Raw genomic sequence first — 24,544 nt, 5'->3', positions numbered from 1 at the left:
TTATGCCTTGATATTAAAAATGTTATGTTCATGATGGATGTTTTATTGTTGTGTTGTAGTTATAGGTGAACTTTATCTAGGTGAAAAAGCAGACCTGCTGTTTGAATAACTGAAACTAAGTAAAATATTTGATATCATAAGAATCTCTAGGTTCATTTTACATTCTCTTATCTTGATGTTAACACATTGTATTAGGTGACATTTAACCATAAGAAATACCTGGTGAAAAATTTAAAATTAAATAGATGAAAAATTTGAAGCAAAAGAGAAGCAAAAAGATGATTTATCTTGGTATTGGCATACAAAGAATTGCTTAGGAGAATGTGACTTTGACGATAAAAACCGAATTTCAAGATCAAGTCCAATAGTTTTTTTCCAACAACTTTGTTGTTGTTGAGGAAAATTTGTAACACATTTGCACGTCATTTGTTTCCTCATATATAAAATGCAGGCAGTAAGATTACATGTAAAGTGTTTAGCTCGAAGCCTGGCACATATTAACTTCTAACTATATGACCTATAACTTTAATAATAATAACATTTTTTACCTTAAACAGTAAAGTAAGTTAAGCAGCTTGGAAGAAACAACCAAATTTGTGTTTGTAGATTATTGAAAAGTTCATATTTATGTACCCTAATTTATAATTTATATGTTAATTTTGAAAAGTTCATATTTATGTACCTAATTTATAATTTATATATTAATTAGGCATATAAATTATTGGAACATGCTAATTGTACATATTGACTAAAATATGAATACAAAAATGGAGATGTCCTGTGGGTGTTTCAGCTTTTGCATTGTGCTATAATAAAATTTAGACTTAACTACTTTTGTATAATATTCTTAACTTATGTCCTCTTTGCTAAATCAAACTGTTCCTTAAATGACTGTTTTATTTTCTTTAATGGAAATTTTGTTTTTATTTGAAAATAAGATTGCTCATTTTCAGTATTAAAATATGTAAGTCAGCTCTCTACAGATGGTGAAATATTTATTTTCCCTAAATTAATAGAGTTGATATATTTTTTAAAAATTGCACATACTTGGGTAAAATATTATTGGGATATTCATTTATCTTATATGCTTTATGGATTTGGTAATTGTTTAAACTATAAAATTGGTCCAATTCATTGTGTGCTTTATATTTTTCTTCCTTGATGAGCTACATATAAATCATTGTATTTTTCATTGTTAATAGGCCGTTAATTAAATAGTTCTTGTTAACTTTCATAAGTGTCATGAAATCTCTCTGCATCACTTATGCATAGTTACAACTTTTGCACTTTATCAGTCTTTTAACTCTGTGGACCATTTGTTTTGTCTTCTATGTTTAGCTGAAATTTCACCCCCAGCACATGCTGTTGCTATGCCTTTCTTTGGCTATTTGGATACTGAGTCTGTTATATTATTGCTAACTAGTTCCTGCTTCTTAAGAGACATTTCTGTTTTATAATATAGATCTTTAAAGACCATTTATTACTAATAACTAGTAACTATGACTCTTGATTACAGGTTCTCTTTCTTCTAGAAAAATCCCACAGCACTTTATCTTTGTGGTGATGCAAACGTGTGTGTATGTTAAAACTGAGATGTGAAAATAATGATGGGATAACACAATGTCTTTGTCAATCATTGAAAAATATGACATATCCTATTTTCCTGGTAAACATGAAAGGGAAATAATTTCATGTTTCCTTATTTTTCGTGAAAGGAATAAATATAAGAATTTGTTCTTTTAAAGGTAGAAAACTGTGTAACAATTACATTGTACTTGCCATGATTAGATTGCTTTCCTGTGACTCAGGATCTAAAGAAATATATTCATCATTCTAATAGGTTTCGGGCTTAAAATAAGGACTTGAACTTTAGATAACAGCTAAATATCTTGAAAGTAGATAGTGAAAACCAGGACTTCCCATTCAGTAAAGTGTTCTTTCTAGGCTGGGAGTAGGCTTAGAAGAGATTTTTCTGAAGATGAAGTAAAGTATTGAAGAAGCCAAAATCTCTGTTACAAGTAATCTGTTGAATCTATTGAATTTCACTGGGCCTTCAAAACAATCCTACCTGTATACTTAGGTTGATATTTTTATATCACTTTATAACATTAAAAAATATTTAGTGTGTATGTAAATATTATCCACATTTTCTTCTTGAAGCTTGTTTACTAAGGAATGGAGGTTCTTAGTTATGGCAAATATTCCTGCCTAAGTAGTGTGAGCTTTTGACTCAATTAATGAATTTTCTAAGGAAAACAATTGCAAATAAACTTAAATGAATGAGGAATTTGAAGCACACCTCAAGTTTCACTGAGGTATTTCATATGTGCTTAAGAAGGGAGGTTGGTTATAGAAACTTAACCTTTAAGGTGAGAGTGTTGAGATTTTTAAATTCTGATGGATTGAGCAGGGGAAGGCAGTTTTTGTTAATATATGGCTTTGTGATTTGTTCTGTTTTGCACTTTGGATATAATTATATTCACTTACTTTTTAAAGAGTCACATAATGGTTATGAGACTAACAAATCCATTAACATGTTTTAAATAATATTTTGATGCAGTTTCAGAATTTTTTGGCAGCATATACCATTTGTTATATTGTGAACTTTTATATAAGAGTGGAAAGATTTGGCAAAGAGAAATTTTATTTTATCAGAGATGTATAGTTATTTCTAAATGGATCTCGAACCACTATTCGAGGAGAATAGTGGTTCCAGAATCAAAGGTCTGTAGGTTTGAGAATGTGATAAATGTTCACGTTTGCTTTTGAATATATTAGATTATTTTTATTTCATGTACCTGGTACAAACTCAGCCCAGTGCCTTTTGAGGTTCTGATAACTAAATTAAATGAAATTTTTTTGTTTGTTTGAGATTAAATGCTATAAATTAAAAGTTTGAATACTGTTACCTGTCCTTCAGAATTGGAGATAGGTTTTGGTGCAGGGACTACATTTCAGTTTATTTAAGTGGCACTAATTAAAACCTTGCTAGCTATTTATTTGTTTGCTTATTATTTATCTTGGCTTTTTCTTTCCACAGAAGGTTGATGTGGAAAAATGGGTATGTGTTTTCTAAGAGATTGTGATCTAAATGGCTGCATGTTTGCTGTTGCCTCTAATCTTTTTGTTTGGCTTCCTGGTGTGGCTGGTATTATTAGTATTCAAAGTAACTGTATGTTGTGACCAATAACGTATTTTACCAGTCTTTAGTTGGAACTTTCTAAATTTCTAGTTTCGTTTCTTTGAAAATGGGATCTGTTCAATATTCTCTGTTACTAGAACACTCATTTCAGTTCAGTCACTCAGTTGTGTTTGACTCTTTGTGACCCCATGGACTGCAGCACCCCTGGCTTCCCTGTCCATCGCCAACTACCTGAACTTGATCAAACTCATGTCCATTGAGTTGGTGATGCCATCCAACCACTTCCTCCTCTGTCATCCCCTTCTCCTCCTGCCTTCAATCTTTCCTAGCATCCAGGTTTTTTCTAGTGAGTCAACTCTTTGCATCAAGTGGCTAAAGTATTGTAGTTTTAGCTTCAGCATCGGTCCTTCCAGTGAATATTCAGGACTGATATCCTTTAGGATGGACTTGGTTGGATCTCCTCGCAGTCCAAGGGACTCTCAAAGTCTTCTCCAACACCACAGTTCAAAAGTATCAACTCAGTGCTCAGCCCGCTTCATAATCCAGCGCTTACAACCATACATGACTACTGGAAAAACCATAGCTTTGACTAGATGGACTTTTGTCAGCAAAGTAATGTCTCTGCTTTTTAATATGCTGTCTAGGTTGGTTTGAGCTTTTCTTCCAAGGAGCAAGTGTCTTTTAATTTCATGGCTGGTGTCACCATCTGCAGTGATTTTGGAGCCCAAGAAAACAAAGTCAGCCAATGTTTCTCCATCTGTTTGCCATGAAGTGATGGGACCAGATGCCATGATCTTACTTTTCTGAATGTTGAGTTTTAAGGGAACTTTTTCAATCTCCTCTTTCACTTTCAAGAGGCTCTTAACTCTTTGCTTTCTGCCATACGGGTGGTGTCATCTGCGTATCTGAGGTTAATTTCTCCCGGCAATCTTGATTCCAGCTTGTGCTTCATCCAGCCTGGCATTTTGCATGATGTACTCTGCATATAAGTTAAATAAGCAGGGTGACAATATACAGCCTTGATGTATATTGGAACCAGTTTCATGTCCAGGTCTAACTGTTGCTTATTACTAATTTTGTTCAGTCCTTTCCTTTTGAAATGTCTTCTCTTCTTTGCCTATAGTTAAAATTCTAATCCGAATTCTTATCTTGGAAATGGAAGCCTGTTTCTTTCTAAGAATGTGTGTTTCACATTTTTGTGCTCCTTCCCCAAGATCAGCCATCCTAAGATAAGTCCCTCTCTCATCTTTTTATTCCTTCACTTACATTCCAGTGTTTCTGTGCTGTATCCAAACCAGTATTTCTTAAACCAACCATTCAAGCAACTTTAATTCCTTTGGAAATAGAATGTGTAAATGAATAAAACCCCCTTTTACTATCGTCTAGAAGTATTCCCATTTTTCCTCTGTGCATTTGGTTGCTTTCTTGATCCTGCCTTACTGTGTAGTTTTTTTCTCTCTCATTTTCATAATAATTTCTAATCTCAAAATTTATTCTTGGTATGTTTATTTGCAAACCTTTACCTTAGTGATTGCTTTCTAGTTATGAGAAAGTACTGGAGATAACACTGAGCTGACAGTCATGCCGCTTAGTTTTGCAAGTGAATCAATGTATAACTTATGTGTAGGTCTCAGTAAATTTTAGATTTGAGTTATTTCTTTCATTGAAAACCCACAAAGGTCAAATCTTATGCACTTGCTCTAGGAATTTTGAAAGCCTGCAGTCATAGGTAGAATTTGTTCCCTTTTTCTGTCACTTGAAGGATAACAGAAAACAGTTCAACCCTCTGCCTACCAGTCTGCCCTCGGGGTTCCTTCTGCTGTCCGCTTGGGTTAAATTAAGGAGGGGTCCAGGACCTTTCTCATTGATACTCCATAGCCATTTCAAGTCAATTCTTCAGCACTCAACTTTCTTTATAGTCCAACTCTCACATCCATACATGACTACTGGAAAACCATAGCTTTGACTAGACAGACCTTTGTCTGCAAAGTAATGTCTCTGCTTTTTAATATGGTGTCTAGGTTTATCATAGCTTTTCTTCCAAGGAGCCAGTGTCTTTCAAATTCATGGCTGCAGTCATCATCTGCAGTGATTTTGGAGCCCCAGAAAAGAAAGTCTTTCACTGTTTCCATCGTTTCCCCATCTGTTTGCCATGAAGTGATGGGACTGGATACCATGATCTTCGTTTTTTGAATGTTGAGTTTTAAGCCAACTTTTTCACCCTCCTCTTTCATCTTCATCAAGAGGCTGTTTAATTCCTCTTCACATTTTGCCATAAGGGTGGAATCATCTACATGTCTGAGGTTATTGATATTTCTCCTGGAAATCTTGATTCCAGCTTGTGCTTCATCCCACCTGCCATTTCAAATGATGTACTCTGTGTATAAGTTAAATAAGCAGGGTGACAATGTACAGCCTTGATGTACTCCTTTCCCAACTTGAAACCAGTTTCATGTCCAGTTCTAACTGTTGCTACTTGACCTGCATACAGATTTCTCAGGAGGCAGGTCAGGTGGTCTGGTATTCCCATCTCTTGAAGAATTTTCCACAGTTATTTGTGATCCACACAGTTGGAGGCTTTGGTGTAGTCAGTAAAGCAGAAATGTTTGTTTTTCTGGAACTCTTGCTTTTTTGATGAGCCAACGGATGTTGGCAATTTGATCTCTGTTTCTTCTGCCTTATCTGAATCCAGCCTGAACACCTGGAAGTTCACAGTTCATGTACTGTTGAAGTCTGCCTTGGAGAATTTTGAGCATTAATTTGCTAGTGTGTGACATGAGTGCAATTGCATGACAGTTTGAACTTTCCTTGGCATTGACTTTCTTTGAGATTGAAATGAAAACTGACCTTTTCCATTCCTGTGGCCACTGCTGAGTTTTTCAACTTTGCTGGCATATTGAGTGCAACACTTTCACAGCATCATCTTTAAGAATTTGAAAGAGCTCAACACAATTCCATCATCTGCATTAGCTTTGTTTGTAGTGATACTTTCTAAGGCCCACTTGACTTTGCATTCCAGGATGTCTGGCTCTAGGTGAATGATCACACCATCGTGGTTATCTGGGTCATGAAGATCTTTTTTGTACAGTTCTTCTGTGTATTCTTGCCACCTCTTCTTAATGTCTTCTGCTTCTGTTAGGTCCATACCATTTCTGTCCTTTATTGAGCCCATCTTTGCATGAAATGTTCCCTTGGTATCTCTAATTTTCTTGAAGAGATCTCTAGTCTTTCCCATTCCGTTGATTTCCTTATTTCTTTGCATTGATCACGGAGAAAGGCTTTCTTACCTCTCCTTGCTATTCTTTGGAACTCTGCGTTCACATGGATATATCTTTCCTTTCCTCCTTTGCCTTTCGCTTCTCTTCTTTTCTCAGCTGTTTGTAAGGCCTCCTCAGACAGCCACTTTGCCTTTTTGCTTTTCTCTTTCTTGGGGATGGTCTTGATCACTGCCTCCTCTCCAACGTCTTGAACCTCCCTCCATCCTTCAGGCACTCCTTTATCAGATCTAATCCCTTGAATCTGTTTTAAACTTCCACTTTATATTCGTATGTTAATTTTGTTGCTAATCCCTTATCAGTGTAATTTTTAAGAAGATATCTCAGTAAAGGTTCTTTTAAAACTTGTAAGAAAAGTCCGTTTGTACAGGTATTAATTTTTGTAATCAGTTGTCATCTCACAAAACTAAAATAAGAGTTAAAAATAATCCAGTGTTGAGGTGAAAGGCATAATTATGGTAGAAAAGCTTTGTACATCACTGTCTTTCTTTGTTCCAGTAACAGATTGAATATAATTATGCATTCTCTTGAAGTCTGATATTTGATTGCAATTTTTAGAATAAAGTATTGTTTGTTTTTCTGATCATAATCATTTTATATGCTAAGAAAATCCCTTAGGGCTTTTATATCTACTAGATCAAGTAACGTAAGCTTATCGATCAAAGGCTCCTGCTTGTTTTTATCGTCCATTAGACTCCCAGTGCCATATTTGTTTGAGTTAAAATGTAAGAATTGCTATGTCTCTTCCTGGTTTCCATGTTAATGTAGCACAGTGGGAAGAAGGGATATGTTCCCATTTTTTGCTCACATTCGACACTTCATCTGACTTGTCCATTCTGGAGTAATTAAACTAAACCTGAGGCAATGCATTGCTGCCACTTGCGATTTTGCCCTAAAGAACTAAAATTCCCCTCTTTGTGTTTCTGTGTGAATTCATTTTCATACTCAAATTTCTTCTGAGACAGAAAGCACCGTGCCTGGCCTTTGTCTTTATAGTTGTCCATCTCCATATGTTGTCTAATGATATTTTATCTCTTAAATAACTTCCTTATTACACTTATTGCATGCATGAAAATGATAATTCTTTTCACCTAAATCAAAGCTATTTGTTTCAATATTATCATTGATGAGTTTTCTTTTTTTTTTCTCCTATCATTATCAACTTATAGGGAATTTTTATTCTTTTTCTGTTGCTCTTTATCATACTTATGCCATTGACATTGAGATTAAAATAATATATTTTTCCTTTATATTTTAATATGTTTTACTTTCTTTCTAGCCCTGAATGATCCCGTTTGGATAGCTCATAAAGAAATAAGCCAAATTAACCAATAGATGATTTGTACAAAAAATTATGTCAGTAATGCCAGAAATAACCTTTCACGTTCTTATCTTTTGAAAATAATGTGTGTCTGTTGCATCTGTTCTTCTTTCTCTTTGTATGATGGCTACTTTAGGTTTTGCTTATTTACAGGGCTCATTTTTATTTTCTCATTTATACAGATTACTCTCTTCTCTGGCTTGCTCCTGCTGCATTCACATACAGCTAAAAATTATGACGAGCAGACTTCAAAAACTGGATTGACCACTTTTTTCTATTTGCTACAGTTCTGAAGTAGTTCAACCTAAATAACTGACAAAATCAAGCTGAGACCATTTCTGAAAGAAATATCTCCAAAACTTAGATAAATTAGAAAACCACAAATCTCGTCAAAAAGTATCTATTCCAAACCATGTTCTGGAAATTGATTTTGAAGTTTTTCTTTGAATTAGGACTTACAGTGATTTTTTGTAATTCCCCATTGATATCTATATCACTGGTGATCATTTGTAGGCATGTGATTAGTCAGTTTCAACATGGAAAATAAGTTCCAGGGTATTATTTACCGTGGATATTAACTACACAATGTAACTACACAGACTATGTTTTCTGAGATGAGAATGAAATGGTTCTTTACAATTTTTCCTTAAAATTATTATACTGAAAATGAAAGAATCACTCATGATAGAATTGCCGTTTAGTCGTATACATATTACTATGTCTGTATGTTTCAGGGAAGCAAGTGTGGTATTTAACACCTGTGTTAGAAAACTTTCCCTTGTTTTCTTTAAAACTAATGTGGGTATGTGTGTGTGTTCCTCTGTAGGACTTACATGCTCCTGGCAACTAGATTTTGCCCTAAGTTGTCAAATATAATATTTTTCCTTCTTCACTCTTTGCATCTGTGTACCTCTCCCAGGAATAAGAAGTCAAAGAAACTTTATCAGTCTAAAGAAAAAGAAAGGAATATATGTACATGTTATATTTTGTAGAAGAAAAAGAGCTGTTATAATATAAATCATTAGAGGTGGCTGAGTCAAGAGAAAAAGAAAAGTTTTGTGACTTTTTTCTTTGAAATTCATATAGAGCAATATGTAGTGCCTAAGCAATTGCTTTTGGTCATTTTTTGCATGAAATATGGGCAGCCCATCACAGCATATTAATTGATTGTCTACTGTACCTGTTTCTAATCCACTATTTTACTCAAGTTAGGTGGGTTGCTGTTTATATTACTGCGATTTTATGTACTAGATAAGATGAAAAAAAAATCTAGACCATTTTCAGAGTATAATTTTAAGAGTATACCTTTTTTGAGATGCTTAGAAATGTTGTAAATTGAATCACGCATTAATGTCAAACAGCATGTTTTCACAGAAGAAGAATGAACTAATCTAAAAACTTATTAAAAGAGTTTTGCTTGCTACAGCTTTTCTCTAGCATGTAGTTGACATTGAGTTTTGTTGTGACAACACAGTGAATATTTTTTGTTTATTATTCATGTTACTTCACTTACAACAAGATAGTCTTTATAAATAGGAAGTTTTAAAATGTCTTTGAAATAATGTGTATTTAATATTTTCTCTTTTTTCCTTATGCCCCTCCAGAAATTCATGATGAAGGTAAGACATTGGATCATCTACTGTATGTGTATTACTCTGTATGTTTTATGTTTGGTTAGTCGCATTTGTTTAATTTTTAAATTTGTGGCTTTTTTCTTCACTTTTTCAAGTTTAAAAAAATTAAACCAAACTTTAGAACTTTAAAATCTAAGTAAGTACATCCCATGTTTAGATTTGTCAAAAATGATATTTTATATCTTTGGGTCACATTGTGACATATTAGGTCTTACTTAGCCAATGTCAGGAATTTCTTCCATTGAAGCAATTATTTTTTCTATAGTTCTCCATTTAGAATTTTTACTGTGGGTCTGTAAAGAGTGTTACATGTTTATGTACTCTTGCATGAATGTAATAGGAAATTCATACCCTGGAAAATTAGAAGAGACATCAAGAAACTCCTAGTGAATTACTTACTCCGGGAGAAGGGAGAATAGTTCACCCTCTTATTTATTTATTTATTTATGGCTGTGCTGGGTCCTTGTGGCTCCCCGAGCTTCCTCTCGTTGCTGTGCGTGGACTTCGCGTCGCCGTGGCTTCTCCTGTTGTAGAGTCCAGGCTCTAGGGCACCCGGGTTTCAGGAGCTGTGGCATGTGGGCTCAGCTGCTGTGACCGCGGGGCTCCGGAGCACGGGCGCAGTCGTTGTGGTGCATGGGCCCAGTTGCTCCGTGGCATGTGGGGTCTTCACAGGTCAAGGATGCACCTGATGTCTCCTGGACTGGCAGGCAGATTCTTTACCACTGAGCCACCAGGGGAGCCCCTCAACTTTTTTCTATTCCTCTTATCAAATTATAAAAATGAAAATATTTTAAAAAGAAACAAACTAAAATTGCAGAGTAAAATGCATGGTCATGTCATTAAAGGACACATGTAGGGGAAAATGTGGAACAGCAGAATGTTGTTGTTTGAGACAAAAAGTAGAAATGTTTTCATTTTTATATACCTACCACATTTCCCGTATAACTTTAACAAAGTTTATTTTTTATCCTAAAAGCTGAGGAACAGTGTATAGAGAAGTTGTGTTCAGGTAATGAAGGCTTCAAATATTTTGAGATGTTCAAAGAATATCACTTCAAAAGACAGAAACTCTGAAAAGTATGAAACTAAAATTCTGAATGTATATTTAAATGGCTGCTAGAAAAAAAGGAAGCAAAGTATCCATGTCTGTCTGTGGACTTACATTCTTATTTAACAAAACTCTGAAAAGGGGCATTGTACTGACACATGGATCTATTCATTAGGCTTAAGAATTTAACAGTTTCGGTAGAATGACAGAGCAGAGTATTTATTTGAGGTCCCAGGCAACAAGGACCCAAAACATTTTCCAGAATTTCAAAATATTCCATCTATTATTTTTCAGTAAAATATATTATTACCTTGCAAAGAGAAGACATGAACTGCTCAATGAAACATATCACAAAATGAAGGATTTGGTTGGACAATGTAATCAATAGTGGGAAACATGAATATGTTCTCTCTTTGCAAATATTAACAAATAATAAACTTGCTCACTAAATCTGCATTTATTGTACTCATTTTATTAATACCATCTCACCCCTATCCGAATCTCTTGTCAGTTTCATATCTGTGCTTCCTTGGAGATGGTGAATGGGATAGTTCCCTGAAGCATGTACCTCAAGTTCTTTCATGAGCAGATTCATACAAAAATCAATGGCAATAGAAAAATGATGTCCATTTAGTTTAAACCAGGTGGCATACCTAAAATAATTTAGTTAGGCTGTGATTTATTTTAATTGCAAGGTCAGAAACCCAATGACTTATTTTTATACCTGCTTTGAATCATCTAGAAAGGTTAGAATTTAACCGAGTGAAGGCATATGCGTTAAACTGTAGTAATTTAAGCCGCTTATAAGGAAAAGGATGCTAAATTTTATTCAGCTTTCACTTTTCAATCATGACTTGGCTTCGGGTTTCACACCTGGACACACTGTTAGTAACTTCCTAGAACCAGCCAGATGCTTCCTTGTCACAGGGGCTATTTCTGCTGGTTGGCACTGAACAGTGATTAGTTAGTACTGTCCTGGTGCTGGTTCCTCTGCCGTTTCTAAATCCAGCTTGAACATCTGGAAGTTCACAGTTCATGTACTGTTGAAGCCTGACTTGGAGAATTTTGAGCATTACTTTGCTAGCATGTGAGATGAGTGCACTGTGCGGTAGTTTGAGCATTCTTCAGCATTGCCTTTGGGATTGGAATGAAACTGACCCTTTCCAGTCCTGTGGCCACTGCTGAGTTTTCAAAATTTGGTGACATGTTGAGTGCAGCACTTTCATAACATCATCTTTTAGGATTTGAAATAGCGCAGCTTGAATTCCTTCACCTCCATTAGTTTTGTTCACAGTGATGCTTCTTAAGGCCCACTTTGCACTCCAGGCTATCTGGCTCTAGGTGAGTGATCACACTATTGTGGTTATCTGGGTCATGAAGATCTTTTTTGTACAGTTCTTCTGTGTATTCTTGCCACCTCTTCTTAATATCTTCTGTTTCTGTTAGGTCCATACCATTTCTGTCCTTTATTGTGCCCATCTTTTCATGAATGTTCCCTTGGTATCTCTAATTTTCCTGAAGAGATCTCTAGTCTTTCCCATTCTGTTGTTTTTCTCTATTTCTTTGCAATTGATCACTGAGGAAGGCTTTCTTACCTCTCCTTGCTATTCTTTGGAACTCTGCATTCACATGGGTATATCTTTCCTTTTCTACTTTACCTTTGCTTCTCTTCTTTGCATAGGTGTTTGTAAGTCCTCCTCAGACAACCATTTTGCCTTTTTGCATTTCTTTTTCTTGGGAATGGTCTTGATCACTGCCTCCTGTACAGTGTCACAAACCTCTGTCCATAGTTCTTCAAGCACTCTGTCCATCAGATCTAATCCCTTGAATTTATAGGTCACTTCCACTGTATATTCATAAGGGATTTGATACAGGTCATACCTGAATGGCCTAGTGATTTTCCCTGCTTTCTTCAGTTTAACTTTGAATTTGGCAATAAGGAGTTTATGATCTGAGCGACAGTCAGTTCCTGGTCTTGTTTTTGCTGACTGTATAGAGCTTCTCCATCTTTGGCTGCAAAGGAACCAGAGATCAAATTGCCAACATCTGTTGGATCATCATAAAATTATCATAAAATGAAGAGAGTTCCAGAAAAACATCTACTTCTGCTTTATTGACTATGCCAAATCCTCTTGACTGTGTGGATCACAACAAACTGTGGAATGTGCTTCAAGAGATGGGAATACCAGACCACCTGACGTGCCTCCTGAGAAATCTGTATGCAGGTCAAGAAGCAACAGTTAGAACTGGACCTGGAACAACAGACTGGTTCCAAATAGGAAAAGGAGTGCGTCAAGGCTGTATATTGTCACCCTGCTTATTTAACTTATATGCAGAGTACATCATGCTAAATGCCAGGCTGGATGAAGCACAAGCTGAAATCAAGATTGCCGGGAGAAATATCAATATCAATAATCTCCAATATTCAGATGACACCACCCTATGGCAGAAAGAGAAGAATTAAAGAGCCTTTAACATGAAAGAACATGAAAGAGGAGATTGAAAAAGTTGGCTTAAAACTCAACATTTAGAAAACTAAGATCATGGCATCCAGTCTCATTACTTCATGGCAAATAGATGGGGAAACAATGGAAACAGTGACAGACTTTCTTTTTTGGGGGACTCCGAAATCACTGCAGATGGTGACTGCAGCCATGAAATTCAAAGACCCTTGCTCCTTGGAAGGAAAGTTATGACCAACCTAGATAGCATATTAAAAAGCACAGACATTACTTTGCCAACAAGTGTTTGTCTAGTCAAAATTATTGTTTTTCCAATAGTCATGTATGGATGTGAGAGTAGGACTATAAGGAAAGATGAGTGCTGAAGAATTGATGGTTTGAACTGTGGTGTTGGAGAAGACTCTTGAGAGTCCCTTGGATAGGAAAAGGATCCAACCAGTCTATCCTAAAGGAAATCAGTCCTAATATTCACTGGAAGGACTGATGCTGCAGCTGAAACTCCAATACTTTGATCACCTGATGTGAAGAGCTGACTCATTTGAAATGACCCTGATGCTGGGACAGATTGAAGGTGGAAGGAGAAGGTGACGACAGAGGATGAGATGGTTGGATGGCATCACTGACTCGATGGACATGAGTTTGTGTAAACTCTGGGAGTTGGTGACAGGATAGCCTGGTGTGCTGCGGTCCATGGGGTCGCACAGAGTCAGACACAACTGAACCACTGAACTGAACTGAATTGTCCTGATTCTGGTGTCTTCCCTCTGGAGACTTTTCTTTATGACACCATCACAAGCTGGCCATCTGATGCCAAGTGGCTGTCTGGCTTTGTCAGGCATATTGATTTTTCACTGAAGCCAGATTTCTCATTAATTATTGTAATCATCCTGTGAATCTGTTTTTCATTATTGAAGATGGCAGGCATGTTTGCATAGTTTCTGCTGCTGGAGATCTGCAGGTGGACCAGATGCCAAGCTCAGCAATTCTGTGCTGCTCCTGTCCAGTTAGTCCTGTTCACGTTTGCATGAAACTTATTTCCAAGTGATGTATAGGCTTTGCATAGAGATACTTGTTTTTCTCCCTGAAACCACTCCTTGCCCAACTATTATTATTTGTGTTTGAAGCCAAAACTTAAAAGCTTCTTTGCTTAAATATCTGAGCACTATGAAAGTGCTCTAAAGCAGATTTCTTTTTGTTGTTTATATTGTTTTAAACCTTGGTTGGATAGCTTAGTATTACCTAAGCAGTAAGGTCTTTTTAAGATCTCCTTGTGTTTCTTCTGAAATCATGTTTTCATAACAGTCAAGAGATATAGAAATGTTCTCCTATAGAGTCTGATTTATTTAAAAAAAAAAGACCTCTTGAATAACAAAAGCCTAGAATTGCAAGAAATGACCTAAACTAATTAGCACAGCATTTTTGTCCAGAAAATATTATTAAAATGGGAAAGCTCAAAATATATAGATGTTATATACTTAGTAAGTTAAATTATTTTAAAACAGCAGTGACATTTGATGTGTTAATAAGCAACTATATGATACAAACATATTATCAAAATATGGAGTGGACCTGCACCTCAATTCCAGAAAAATAAATGACCCAATCAAAAAATGGGCCAAAGAACTAAACAGACATTTGTCCAAAGAAGACATACAGATGGCTAACAAACACATGAAAAGATGCTCAACATCACTCATTATCAGAGAAATGCAAATCAAAACCACAATGAGGTACCATTACACGCCAGTCAGGATGGCTGCTATCCAAAAGTCTACAAGCAATAAATGCTGGAGAGGGTGTGGAGAAAAGGGAACCCTCTTACACTGTTGGTGGGAATGCAAACTAGTACAGCCGCTATGGAGAACAGTGTGGAGATTTCTTAAAAAACTGGAAATAGCACTGCCATATGACCCAGCAATCCCACTTCTGGGCATACACACCGAGGAAACCCAGATCTGAAAGAGACGCGTGCACCCCAATGTTCATCGTAGCACTGTTTATAATAGCTAGGACATGGAAGCTACCTATGTGTCCATGAGCAGATGAATTGATAAGGAAGCTGTGGTACATATACACCATGGAATATTACTCTGCCATTAAAAAGAATTCGTTTGAATCAGTTCTAATGAGCTGGATGAAACTGGAGCCCATTATACAGAGCAAAGTAAGCCAGAAAGATAAAGACCATTACAGTATACTAACACATATATATGGAATTTAGAAAGATGGTAATGATAACCCTATATGCAAAACAGAAAAAGAGACACAGATGTACAGAACAGACTTTTGGACTCTGCAGGAGAAGGCGAGGGTGGGATGTTTAGAGAGAACAGCATCGAAACATGTATATTATCAAGGGTGAAAGACATCACCAGCCCAGGATGGATGCATGAGACAAGTGCTCGGACCTGGTGCACTGGGAAGACCCAGAGGGATCGGGTGGAGAGGGAGGTGGGAGGGGGGATCGGGATGGGGAATACATGTAAATCCATGGCTGATTCATGTCAATGTATGGCAAAAACCACTACAATATTATAAAGTAATTAGCCTCCAGCTAATAAAAAAATAAATGGGAAAAAAAAAGAAAAAAAAATCCCATAGGACCTGACCTATCCATCTAGCTCTCTACTCTTGGAGACATCCTTGCTCTCAGAGATTTCTAGAAATTCCTCTGTATAAAGCAAGGGAAGCTTCATGTAATTATATAAACATATTAAGATTTTCATATAAGTTTGTTTAAAAAACAGAAACTATACTGTTCATGTGACTATTCTGGCCACAGTCCTAATACATTATTAAGTCCTTAGACTTCCAATTGAAAAGAAAAAATAAATACTACTTTAAAGAGAAGAAAAAAAAAATTATGGAGTGGATAACCTATACCTTCAGTTGGTAAAGAATCCACCTGCAATGCAGGAGACCCCGGTTCGCTTCCTGGGGCAGGAAGATCCACTAGAGAAGGGATAGGCTATGCACATCAGTATTCATGGGCCTCCTTGGTGGCTCAGATCGTAAAGAATCTGCCTTCAATGAGGGGGACCTGGGTTTGATCCCTGGAGGAGGGCATGGCAACCCACTCCAGTATACTTGCCTAGAGAATCCCCATGGACAGAGGATCCTGGCAGGCTACAGTTCCATGGGGTCACAAAGACTTGGACATGACCACATGACTAAGCACAGCACAGTTTATACATGCATATGAACATATGAAGTGCATAGCAAAGCTTTATAGAAAAAAGAGCATTCAATACTATTCTAATTAAATCTGAAGCCTTGTTCTTCATTTAGAAATACCTTGTTTTGGTCAAGAAGACAAGTCACAAAGACTACAAGTCAAACAAACTACCTTGACTGTGTAGTGTAGTTAAATTTCAACTGTATCTGTAGCTCTGGAACTTATATATGGTAGGGAAAGTTAAGGTCCTATCAAGTAGTACAGATCAGACAAGGTAAATAAATTTTTCTCAGCCACAATAAATCAAGTGTCTTACAGAAAATGAAATTACTCTCTAAACTGGTCCTCATTCTTAGGAGGAATATAATTTTGCAGTCGATTTTTCCCTTTCTCAGGACGTGAAGTTATTTCCATTTTTTGATAAAATACTTTTTCTTATAATTTTAAAGCCTTTTAATGTCAGTTTTTAAATGGTTTGGCAGTGTTTTAAGTATAATCTATAAATAAGGTTACTTTAAGAAATTAAATGCACCAATCTGAGAAGAAAAAGAAATAAAAGGAATCCAGATCAGAAAAGAAGTCGTAAAGCTCTGTTTGCAGATGACATAATACTGTACATAGAAAGCCTTAAAGATAGTGTCAGAAAATTACTAGAGCTAATCAGTGAATCTAGTAAAGTTGCAGGATACAAAATCAATACACAGAAATCACTTCATTTTCTATATACTAACAATGGAAAAATCAGAAAGAGAAATTAAGACATCAATCCCATTCACAACTGTAACACAAAGAATTAAATATCTAGGAATAAACTTACCTAAGGAGATAAAAGAACCATACAGAGAAAATTATAAGACACAGATGAAAGAAATCAAAGATGACATAAACAGATGGAGAGATATTCCATGTTCCTGGGTAGGAAGAATCAATATTGTGAAAATGACTATATTACCAAACGCAATCTACAGATTCACTGTGATCCGTGTCAAATTACTAGTACGAAAAATTTTATAATTCGTATGGAAACACAAAAGACCCTCAATAGCCAAAGCAGTCTTTCAAAAGAAGAATGCAGCTGGAGGAATCAACCTTCCTGATTTCAGATTATAGTACAAAACTATAGTCACCAAGACAGTATGGTACTGGAATAAAAAAAGAAATATAGACCAATGGAATAAGACCGAAAGTCCAGGAATAAACTCATGCACCTATGGGTACCTTATTTTTGACAAAGGAGGCAAGAATATACAATGGGGTGAAGACAGCCTCTTCAATAAGTGGTGCTGGGAAAACGGGACAGCTACATGTAAAAGAATGAAATTAGAACACTTCCTAACACCATAGACAGAGATAAATTCAAAATAGATTAAAGGCCTTAATGTAAGAGCAGAAACTATAGAGGAAAACATAGGCAGAACACTTGGTGACGTAAATCAAAGCGAGATCCTCTGTGACCCACCTCCTATAGTAACGGAAATAAAGACAAAAGTAAACAGCCCTGTTTAAACTTAAAAACTTTTGCACAGTAAAGGAAACTGTAAGCAAGCTGAAAAGACAACCCTCAGAATGGCAGAGAATAATAGCAAAGGAAACAACTGATAAAGGATTAATTTCCAAAATATACAAGCAGCTCATACACAGTCAATAGCAGGAAAGCAAACAACCCAGTCAAAAAGTGGGAAAAACACCTGAACAGACATTTCTTCAAAGAACACATTCAGATGGCTAACAAACACATGAAAAGATGGTCAACATCGCTCATTATTAGAGAAATGAAAATCAAAACCACAATGATATATCACCTCACACCAGTCAGAATGGCCATCATCAAAAAGTCTACAAACAATAAATGCTGGAAAGGGTATGGAGAAAAGGGAACACTCTTGCCTTGTTGATGGGAATCTAAATTGATAACAGCCACTATAGAGGATGGTATGAAGATTCCTTAGAAAACTAGGAATTAAATCAGCATATGACTCAGCAATCCCACTCCTAGGCCTATACCCTGAGGAAACCAAAATTGAAAGAGACACGTATCCCATTGTTCAGTGCAGCACTATTTACAATAGCTAGAACATGGAAGCAACCTAGCTGTCCATCAATAGATAAATACATAAAGAAGTTGTGGTACATATACAGAATGGAATTTACTCAGCCATAAAACGGAACACATTTGAGTCAGTTCTGATGAGGTAGATGAACCTAGAACCTATTATACTGAGTGAAGTGAGTCAGAAAGAGAAAGATAAATATTGCCTGCTAATGCACATATACAAAATCTAGAAAAACAGTACTGAAGAATTTATTTACAGGGCAAGAATGGAGAAACAGGCATAGAGAATAGACTTATGGACATGGGGAGAGGGGAGGATAGGGTGAGATGTATGGAAAGAGTAACATGGAAACTTACATTACCAAATGTAAATAGATAGCCAATGGGAATTTGCCGTGTGGCTCAGGAAACTCAAACAGGGGCTCTGTATCAACCCATAGGGGTGGGTTGGGGAGGGAGATGGGAGAGAGGTTCAAACAGGAGGGGGTGTGTGTATACCTATGGCTGATTCATGTTGAGGTTTGACAGAAAACAGCAAAATCTGTAAAGCAATTATCCTTCAATAAAAAATAAATTTAAAAAATCAATTGGAATAATAGGAAGGAGATATATTTTTAGTAAAAAAAGGTGTAATGATATTGAATATTAACGTGCTTTCTTCTGTACTTCTTGAAGTGTCTTTAAGTCAGTATCTTCATACTCATCCTTAAAGACATCTTTTTCCTATAGAAACAAGTAAAAACTCCTTAGTATAATGTTCTCTACTTCCCATGACCTTAACCTGGTCCGTGACCCAGTCCTTCAGTCACGTCGTCTCTTCCTCTTTCCTAATACCCTGCGGTTGTTTCTATGGCACCTATCCTCGCATGCCGCCCGCACTGCGCCTGGATGCGGCTCCTCGTCTCGCTTCCTCAAAGTCAGCTCAGGAAGTAGGTTCCTAGAGGAGGGAGCCGCTAACCTGAGTTTTAAAACAATCCATGAGACCGAGAGTTGCTTCCTAGGGGCTCGGTGGTAAAGAATCTCCCTGTCAATGCAAGAGACAGGAGTTCCATCCCTGGGTTACGGAGATTCCCAGAGGAGGAAATGGCAGCCCACTCCAGTATTCTTGCCTGGGAAACCCCATGGACAGAAGGAGGCTGGCAGACTGCAGTCCATGGGGTTGCAGAGAGTTCTACACAACTGATCATGTATGCATATGAGGCGGAGAAGACTACAGAGGACAGGGATAATGTGTTAAGAGCAGCAAGAAAGCTCACGGCAGGGAAAGCATGTATCTTCGGAGCGCAAAGGGATTTGGAGGCAAGGATAGAAAGGGCTGAGACTAAGTGTCCTTGATGCTTGTGCTACTCAGTATTGTCCCCAAAACAATAGTTCCTGCACCACTGGGAAATTTTTAAAATGCAGTGTCTCTGTATTTATCCCAGACCTACTGAATCAGAATCTCAGGGACATGCCAAGGGTTCTGTGTTTTCACAAGCTCTCCCGCTGATTTCTATGCATGCTAGAATCTGAGAAGCACTCTTCTATCTCATGTGGGCCTCCCTGGTGGTTCAGAAGGTAAAGAATCTGCCTGCAATGCAGGTGACCTTGGTTTGATCCCTGGGTTGGGAAGATCCCCTGTAGAAAGGAATGGCCACCCATTCCGATATTCTTGCCTGGAGAATTCCATGGACAGAGGAGCCAGGCAGGCTGCAGTCCATGGGGGTCACAAAGAGTCGGACACGAGTAAATGAGTGAACACCCACCTTCTATCTCATATAGAGGTATTTGGATGCTTTTCCTAGAAACATTTGGAAGGTATGAAAAGTTTTTAAGCCTGAAGATTCATTTGATGATCTTTGTGTTTCAATCAGACTTAGTCATTGAAGAAATGCTTATTTAGTCCTTACTGTGTACCAGGCATTTTGCAAGGTACCTGAGATACCATGGTGCCCAAAGTATCATGGTCCCTATTCAACATGGACCAGAGTGTAATGGGAAATACAGACAATAAACAACTGGGAGTTAGTAATTACAAATTGTGATATTTTTGAACTCAAGTTCATTCTTTAAGAACTAATTAAAATGCTAGGCCCCCCCAGCTACCCTCGGTATCTTTGTCCCAATTTAAGGATTCTTTCCATAGCACGTTGCTCATCTGTGTGCATGCATGCTCAGCCATATCTGTCTCTTTGCAGCCCCATGGACTGTAGCCCACCAGACTCCTCTTTCCGTGGAATTTTCCAGGCAAGAATACTGGAGTGGATTGCCATTTCCTCCTCTAGGGAATCTTCCTGACCCACAGATCAAACCCATTTCCCTTAAATCTCTCCTGCGTTGGGAAGAGGATTCTCTACCACATCGGCACTAGCTCTTATTTTGTTGCCATTAAAATGTTCATGAGAATAAGAGAGCGTTTTATACACTTAGATTGACTCTGTTTTCTTTGCCGGCTCTTTCTCTGCTCCGTGCAGACTGCTCAGGGTGGCGGCCACCGAACGCTCCTCTATGGTCATGCAGTACTGCTGCGGCATTCCTACAGTGGCATGGTGAGTACACGTCTTGGTGTCGTCTCCTCTGTGGCCATGCTGATCTACTGTGCATACAGGGCGAGGAAATATTTGATGACCCTGTTCCACTGATGGCTTTAATAAGCTTCAGTTGTGTGTGTTTCTTCATATCTTTGAACACTGTTTATTTTCTCATTTATAATATGATGGTTAGCTTAGAGGACCTTTCAGGCCCTTCAGTTCTATCACTGTATGACTTCTGTCTTTGTATCTTATTTTTGAAAGACTAGGTTTAGGAGGAGAGTTTCTTTTTCTCCCCATATCAGCTCCTTCTTACACCCAATTATCCATTTATCTGTGGGGTTCCTCTCAGACACAATTTACTCATTATCATTTATATATGTGTGTATATATATTCTTATAGGTATAAAGTATTATAAATATATAAACATTCCCTTCTTTTGAAAGCTTTATTAAGTTATACAAACAATGCATATTCATTCTGTAAGATTTGGAAATTACAGAAGAATGAAATCTTCATGATCATATCAATGACAGAAAATTCTTGGGGACTTTTAAAAAATTTTCGATCTTAATTTTTTGGTATAAGTGATATCTTGTTACATAACCAAATTTATATACAGCTTTTTTTTTTACATATTATCACAGTATGTTATTTAAATTTTTATCAGGTTTAGTTTAGTGACTACATGATAGTCCAGTACTTGGAAATATAAAAAGAATCGTTACTTTTAAGAAGGAGATAATTCCCTAAATAAGTAGACTGTTTCTGAGCAAAAACTTAAGCATAGTCTCTATAACAATACCCCTCAAAACAGAAAAAAATCATCAGTCTTCATCATCATGAATACTGGTGTGTAAAATCTGTTTAATGGAATTAAAAAGTATAGGAAGAGAAGTATAGGAAAAGTATAGATATGATTTTAATAATGACTTAATAACATCATTGCTATTAATGGACTACATCACACTAGTACGTCAGATAAGAAAAATATAATCATCTTAACAGGTACTGAAACAGGTTTTTAATAAAGTACCAATTCCTAATAAAAATTGATCATTGATGGTTATTTCCTCAATGGTGAGGAAAATATTTATGTTAAATCAATGGCCAACCTTATAGTTAATTGTCAAACACTAAGTCCATTTTTGACAGAACAAAAACAAACCCCAAGAATATGCTATCTAACATTGTTCTGGAAATCTTGACTGACTTACTAAGATATGAAGTAAAATAAAGGAAAACACTTCAAGTGACTGGATATAAGACAAATGTATAAAAATAGCCTTTTTGCATATAGCACTCACACATTAAAACTTCATGGAAAGAATTTCACTTTCAGGAGCCATCAGAACACATAAAATCATAAATACGAGAGTCTGTCTGTAAATAACTACTCTCTCTGTACATAGTAGATGGGACAGAGCCTGAGGTTGGCTGGTAGATCTGGGTTGAGGCTTACTTTCCTGCATGCTATGCTGCTTTGGGCACCTTGCTGAGCCTCTCTAAGGCTGTGAGTGCATCTGAAAGTTTGACTCGTTTAGTCAGTAAATATTATTCAACACCTCTGGGTGCTAGATATAGTAGTAAGAAAGACTAGTCTTCGCCATATAAAATTTAATTAACATTTAGTTGAATAATTATAGTCTCTACCTAGCAGTTGCAGTGAATATTAGAGGAGGAGAGAAGGTATGTTAACAACTCCAGTGCACGGTACTGTAATATTATTGAAAAAATCATAGAAGACTTTAATAGAGATCACTCTACATTTTTTTTTCTGATAAGTCAGTATTACAACATTGGTACTTTTTCTCAAATTAACATTGATATTTAATATGCCTAGATCTAAAGTCTGTAAACCTCAGAGAACACAATGTCTTGAGATTAGACTCCTAACTAGCTACGAATATATTCGAGGACTTTTGAAGCATCTTTTCTTTATCTTTGGGAGTCCATGGTTTACAGTCAGGGAACAGATTCTCCTGATGAATTGAATTTACACCCTCATGGCACCAAATTCCACTTGACTTCTATCGCCAGTCCATTTATCACTTGCCTCCTTACACTCACAGACACCCACTGAGCTGGGTGGACCCTTTTCCATTGTAGGGGTTGTCTAGGTCTTGCATTAATTGTCCAGTGATTCTGGGAAGTCAGGGCTGGCTTAATCCCCAGAGCTGTTCCTGAGGCCTGTTGGCAGGGTTCCTATTTTTTCAGGTACTGCATTTGGTTGGGGTAGATGACAGTGTATCTTGAGCTCATTCTAGATTCATCTCTGTGTTCTCAGTCTTGTAGCACTTACTGTAGATTTTGAGGTTAGCATGGGAGTAGGGGAGTTGGCCAGAAAAATGATCCTAAACTTTATGTCCAAGAATATACAGTTAGGAAAACTTGAGGCAGGGAGAGGAGTCAGAGATGATGATGTTGGGCAGCGTTGCATTCTTCCTAGGTAAACACACATAGGTATACATGTGACAAAGCCTCATTGCAGTGAAGCAGTATGCTACACACCACAGTCAATTCTAGATGAATTTTAAAGAGTTTAAAAATTTGAAAATAAAACTAGAAGATAAAAGTGAATAGTGTTCAAATTTCTGCTTGAAAGAAAGATTTCTAACAGATCAGGTTGTTCTTTTGCTTATGATCATGAATATCACATAAAGTGAGAGATGTAGAGACATATCCCAAGTTACTCGTCTTGTTTTGTCTACAGGACATATTTCTGCAATATTTTTCTGAGTGGGGAAAAAAAAAAACCCACATTTCCTCTAGAACATTGCTCCCAGTGAATGCTAAGTGCTCAGAATTAGACTTGGAAAGAACTGGAAGTGTTTAGTGATGACTACTGATTCTGTCTTTTAGTATCTGTGCTGCCTGTCCACCTCTCGGTCTTCAACTGATAAGCTGGCTTTTGATGTTGGCTTGCAAGAGGATACAACAGGTGAGCACCTTGGTCTGCGATGAAGCTGTGTTCAGAGAGCATGGCAGGAACTGGTTTGGGAGACGCCATGAGATCCGATGAAAGATATATTGGCTGAATATTCTTAGGAACGGTTTCAGGATAAAACCACTGGCTAACTATGGAAAGATTTTATTAGAAGGAGGAAATGTGCACTGTTTCTGTTGGTAGGTCATCCCGACATAATTAGCTCGATGCGCAAACTAGACTTTAAACTTTATTCTTTTGATGGAGTTGGGTAGGAAAACGGTACTTGCAACATGCCCTGCTATCTGATAACCGTATTAACGTGCACTGATTAGTTTGTAAAGTATTATTGCATATTTCTTTCTTTTACATTTCATCTTAAAAACATTTTTAACTGTGCAAATACAACATAATCAATGTCAGCAGTCAACCAAAAAGACAGAAAATGAAAATCTTCTTCATTTCCTTGTCCATGGGTCATCATTGCTACATATACATATTTATTTACATATATTAATATATTTATCCTTTTGAAGACTCAAAGTATAGATTTTATTTGTGCTTTTGTTCTCAATGCTCTGAAGACTTTACACTATATCCACCTCTGTATGATTTGATTCTTTTATTTTTTACAATAAGCATGTCTGCCTTTGGAATTAAAGACTAACGACCCATTAGAAAAAGGAATGGAAGGAAATAGATCAACTTGCATCAGGTTGTTGCTTTTATAGGTGACATGAAACTCACACCTGCCCTCCTTTTTGAAGTGCTTTCCCATACTCTATAAGTTTGACAGATAACAAATGGATAAAATAAAGTTCTATTTACCAACCTAATTAACTTTTTAATAGACAAGCACATTACCTTTAACAGGGAATTCTGAGAATCCCAGGCACCAAAGAGATAAATATATTCCTCTTGTTTTTATTTAATTCTATATATTCTCAGCCATTCCTCTGTGCTTTGGCTAGTTTTTTTTTTTTTTAGTTTTTTCACC

The 24,544-nt window shown here is 36.8% G+C and overlaps 1 protein-coding gene across 5 annotated transcripts in view; it reads left to right on the top strand.

Moving 5' to 3' along the window:
* The window catches only part of RYR2 (ryanodine receptor 2), an 803,099-nt gene that overhangs the window by 305,196 nt on the left and 473,359 nt on the right, over positions 1–24,544 (top strand). For 4 of the 5 annotated variants that reach the window (XM_070471028.1, XM_070471029.1, XM_070471031.1 and 1 more), the window contains exons 1-3: positions 9,348–9,357; positions 20,564–20,638; positions 23,484–23,562. In XM_070471028.1, coding sequence (XP_070327129.1) covers positions 9,349–9,357; positions 20,564–20,638; positions 23,484–23,562 — 163 coding nt within the window. In that variant the 5' untranslated portion in view covers position 9,348. Of the gene's footprint in view, positions 1–3,040; positions 3,062–9,342; positions 9,358–20,563; positions 20,639–23,483; positions 23,563–24,544 lie in introns of those variants that run through there. The other variant, XM_070471032.1, reaches the window with a different exon arrangement.

The sequence above is a fragment of the Odocoileus virginianus genome, chromosome 7 (genome assembly GCF_023699985.2).
Source record: "Odocoileus virginianus isolate 20LAN1187 ecotype Illinois chromosome 7, Ovbor_1.2, whole genome shotgun sequence".
Taxonomy (NCBI): domain Eukaryota; kingdom Metazoa; phylum Chordata; class Mammalia; order Artiodactyla; family Cervidae; genus Odocoileus; species Odocoileus virginianus.
This window is presented reverse-complemented; position numbering and strand designations above follow the sequence as displayed.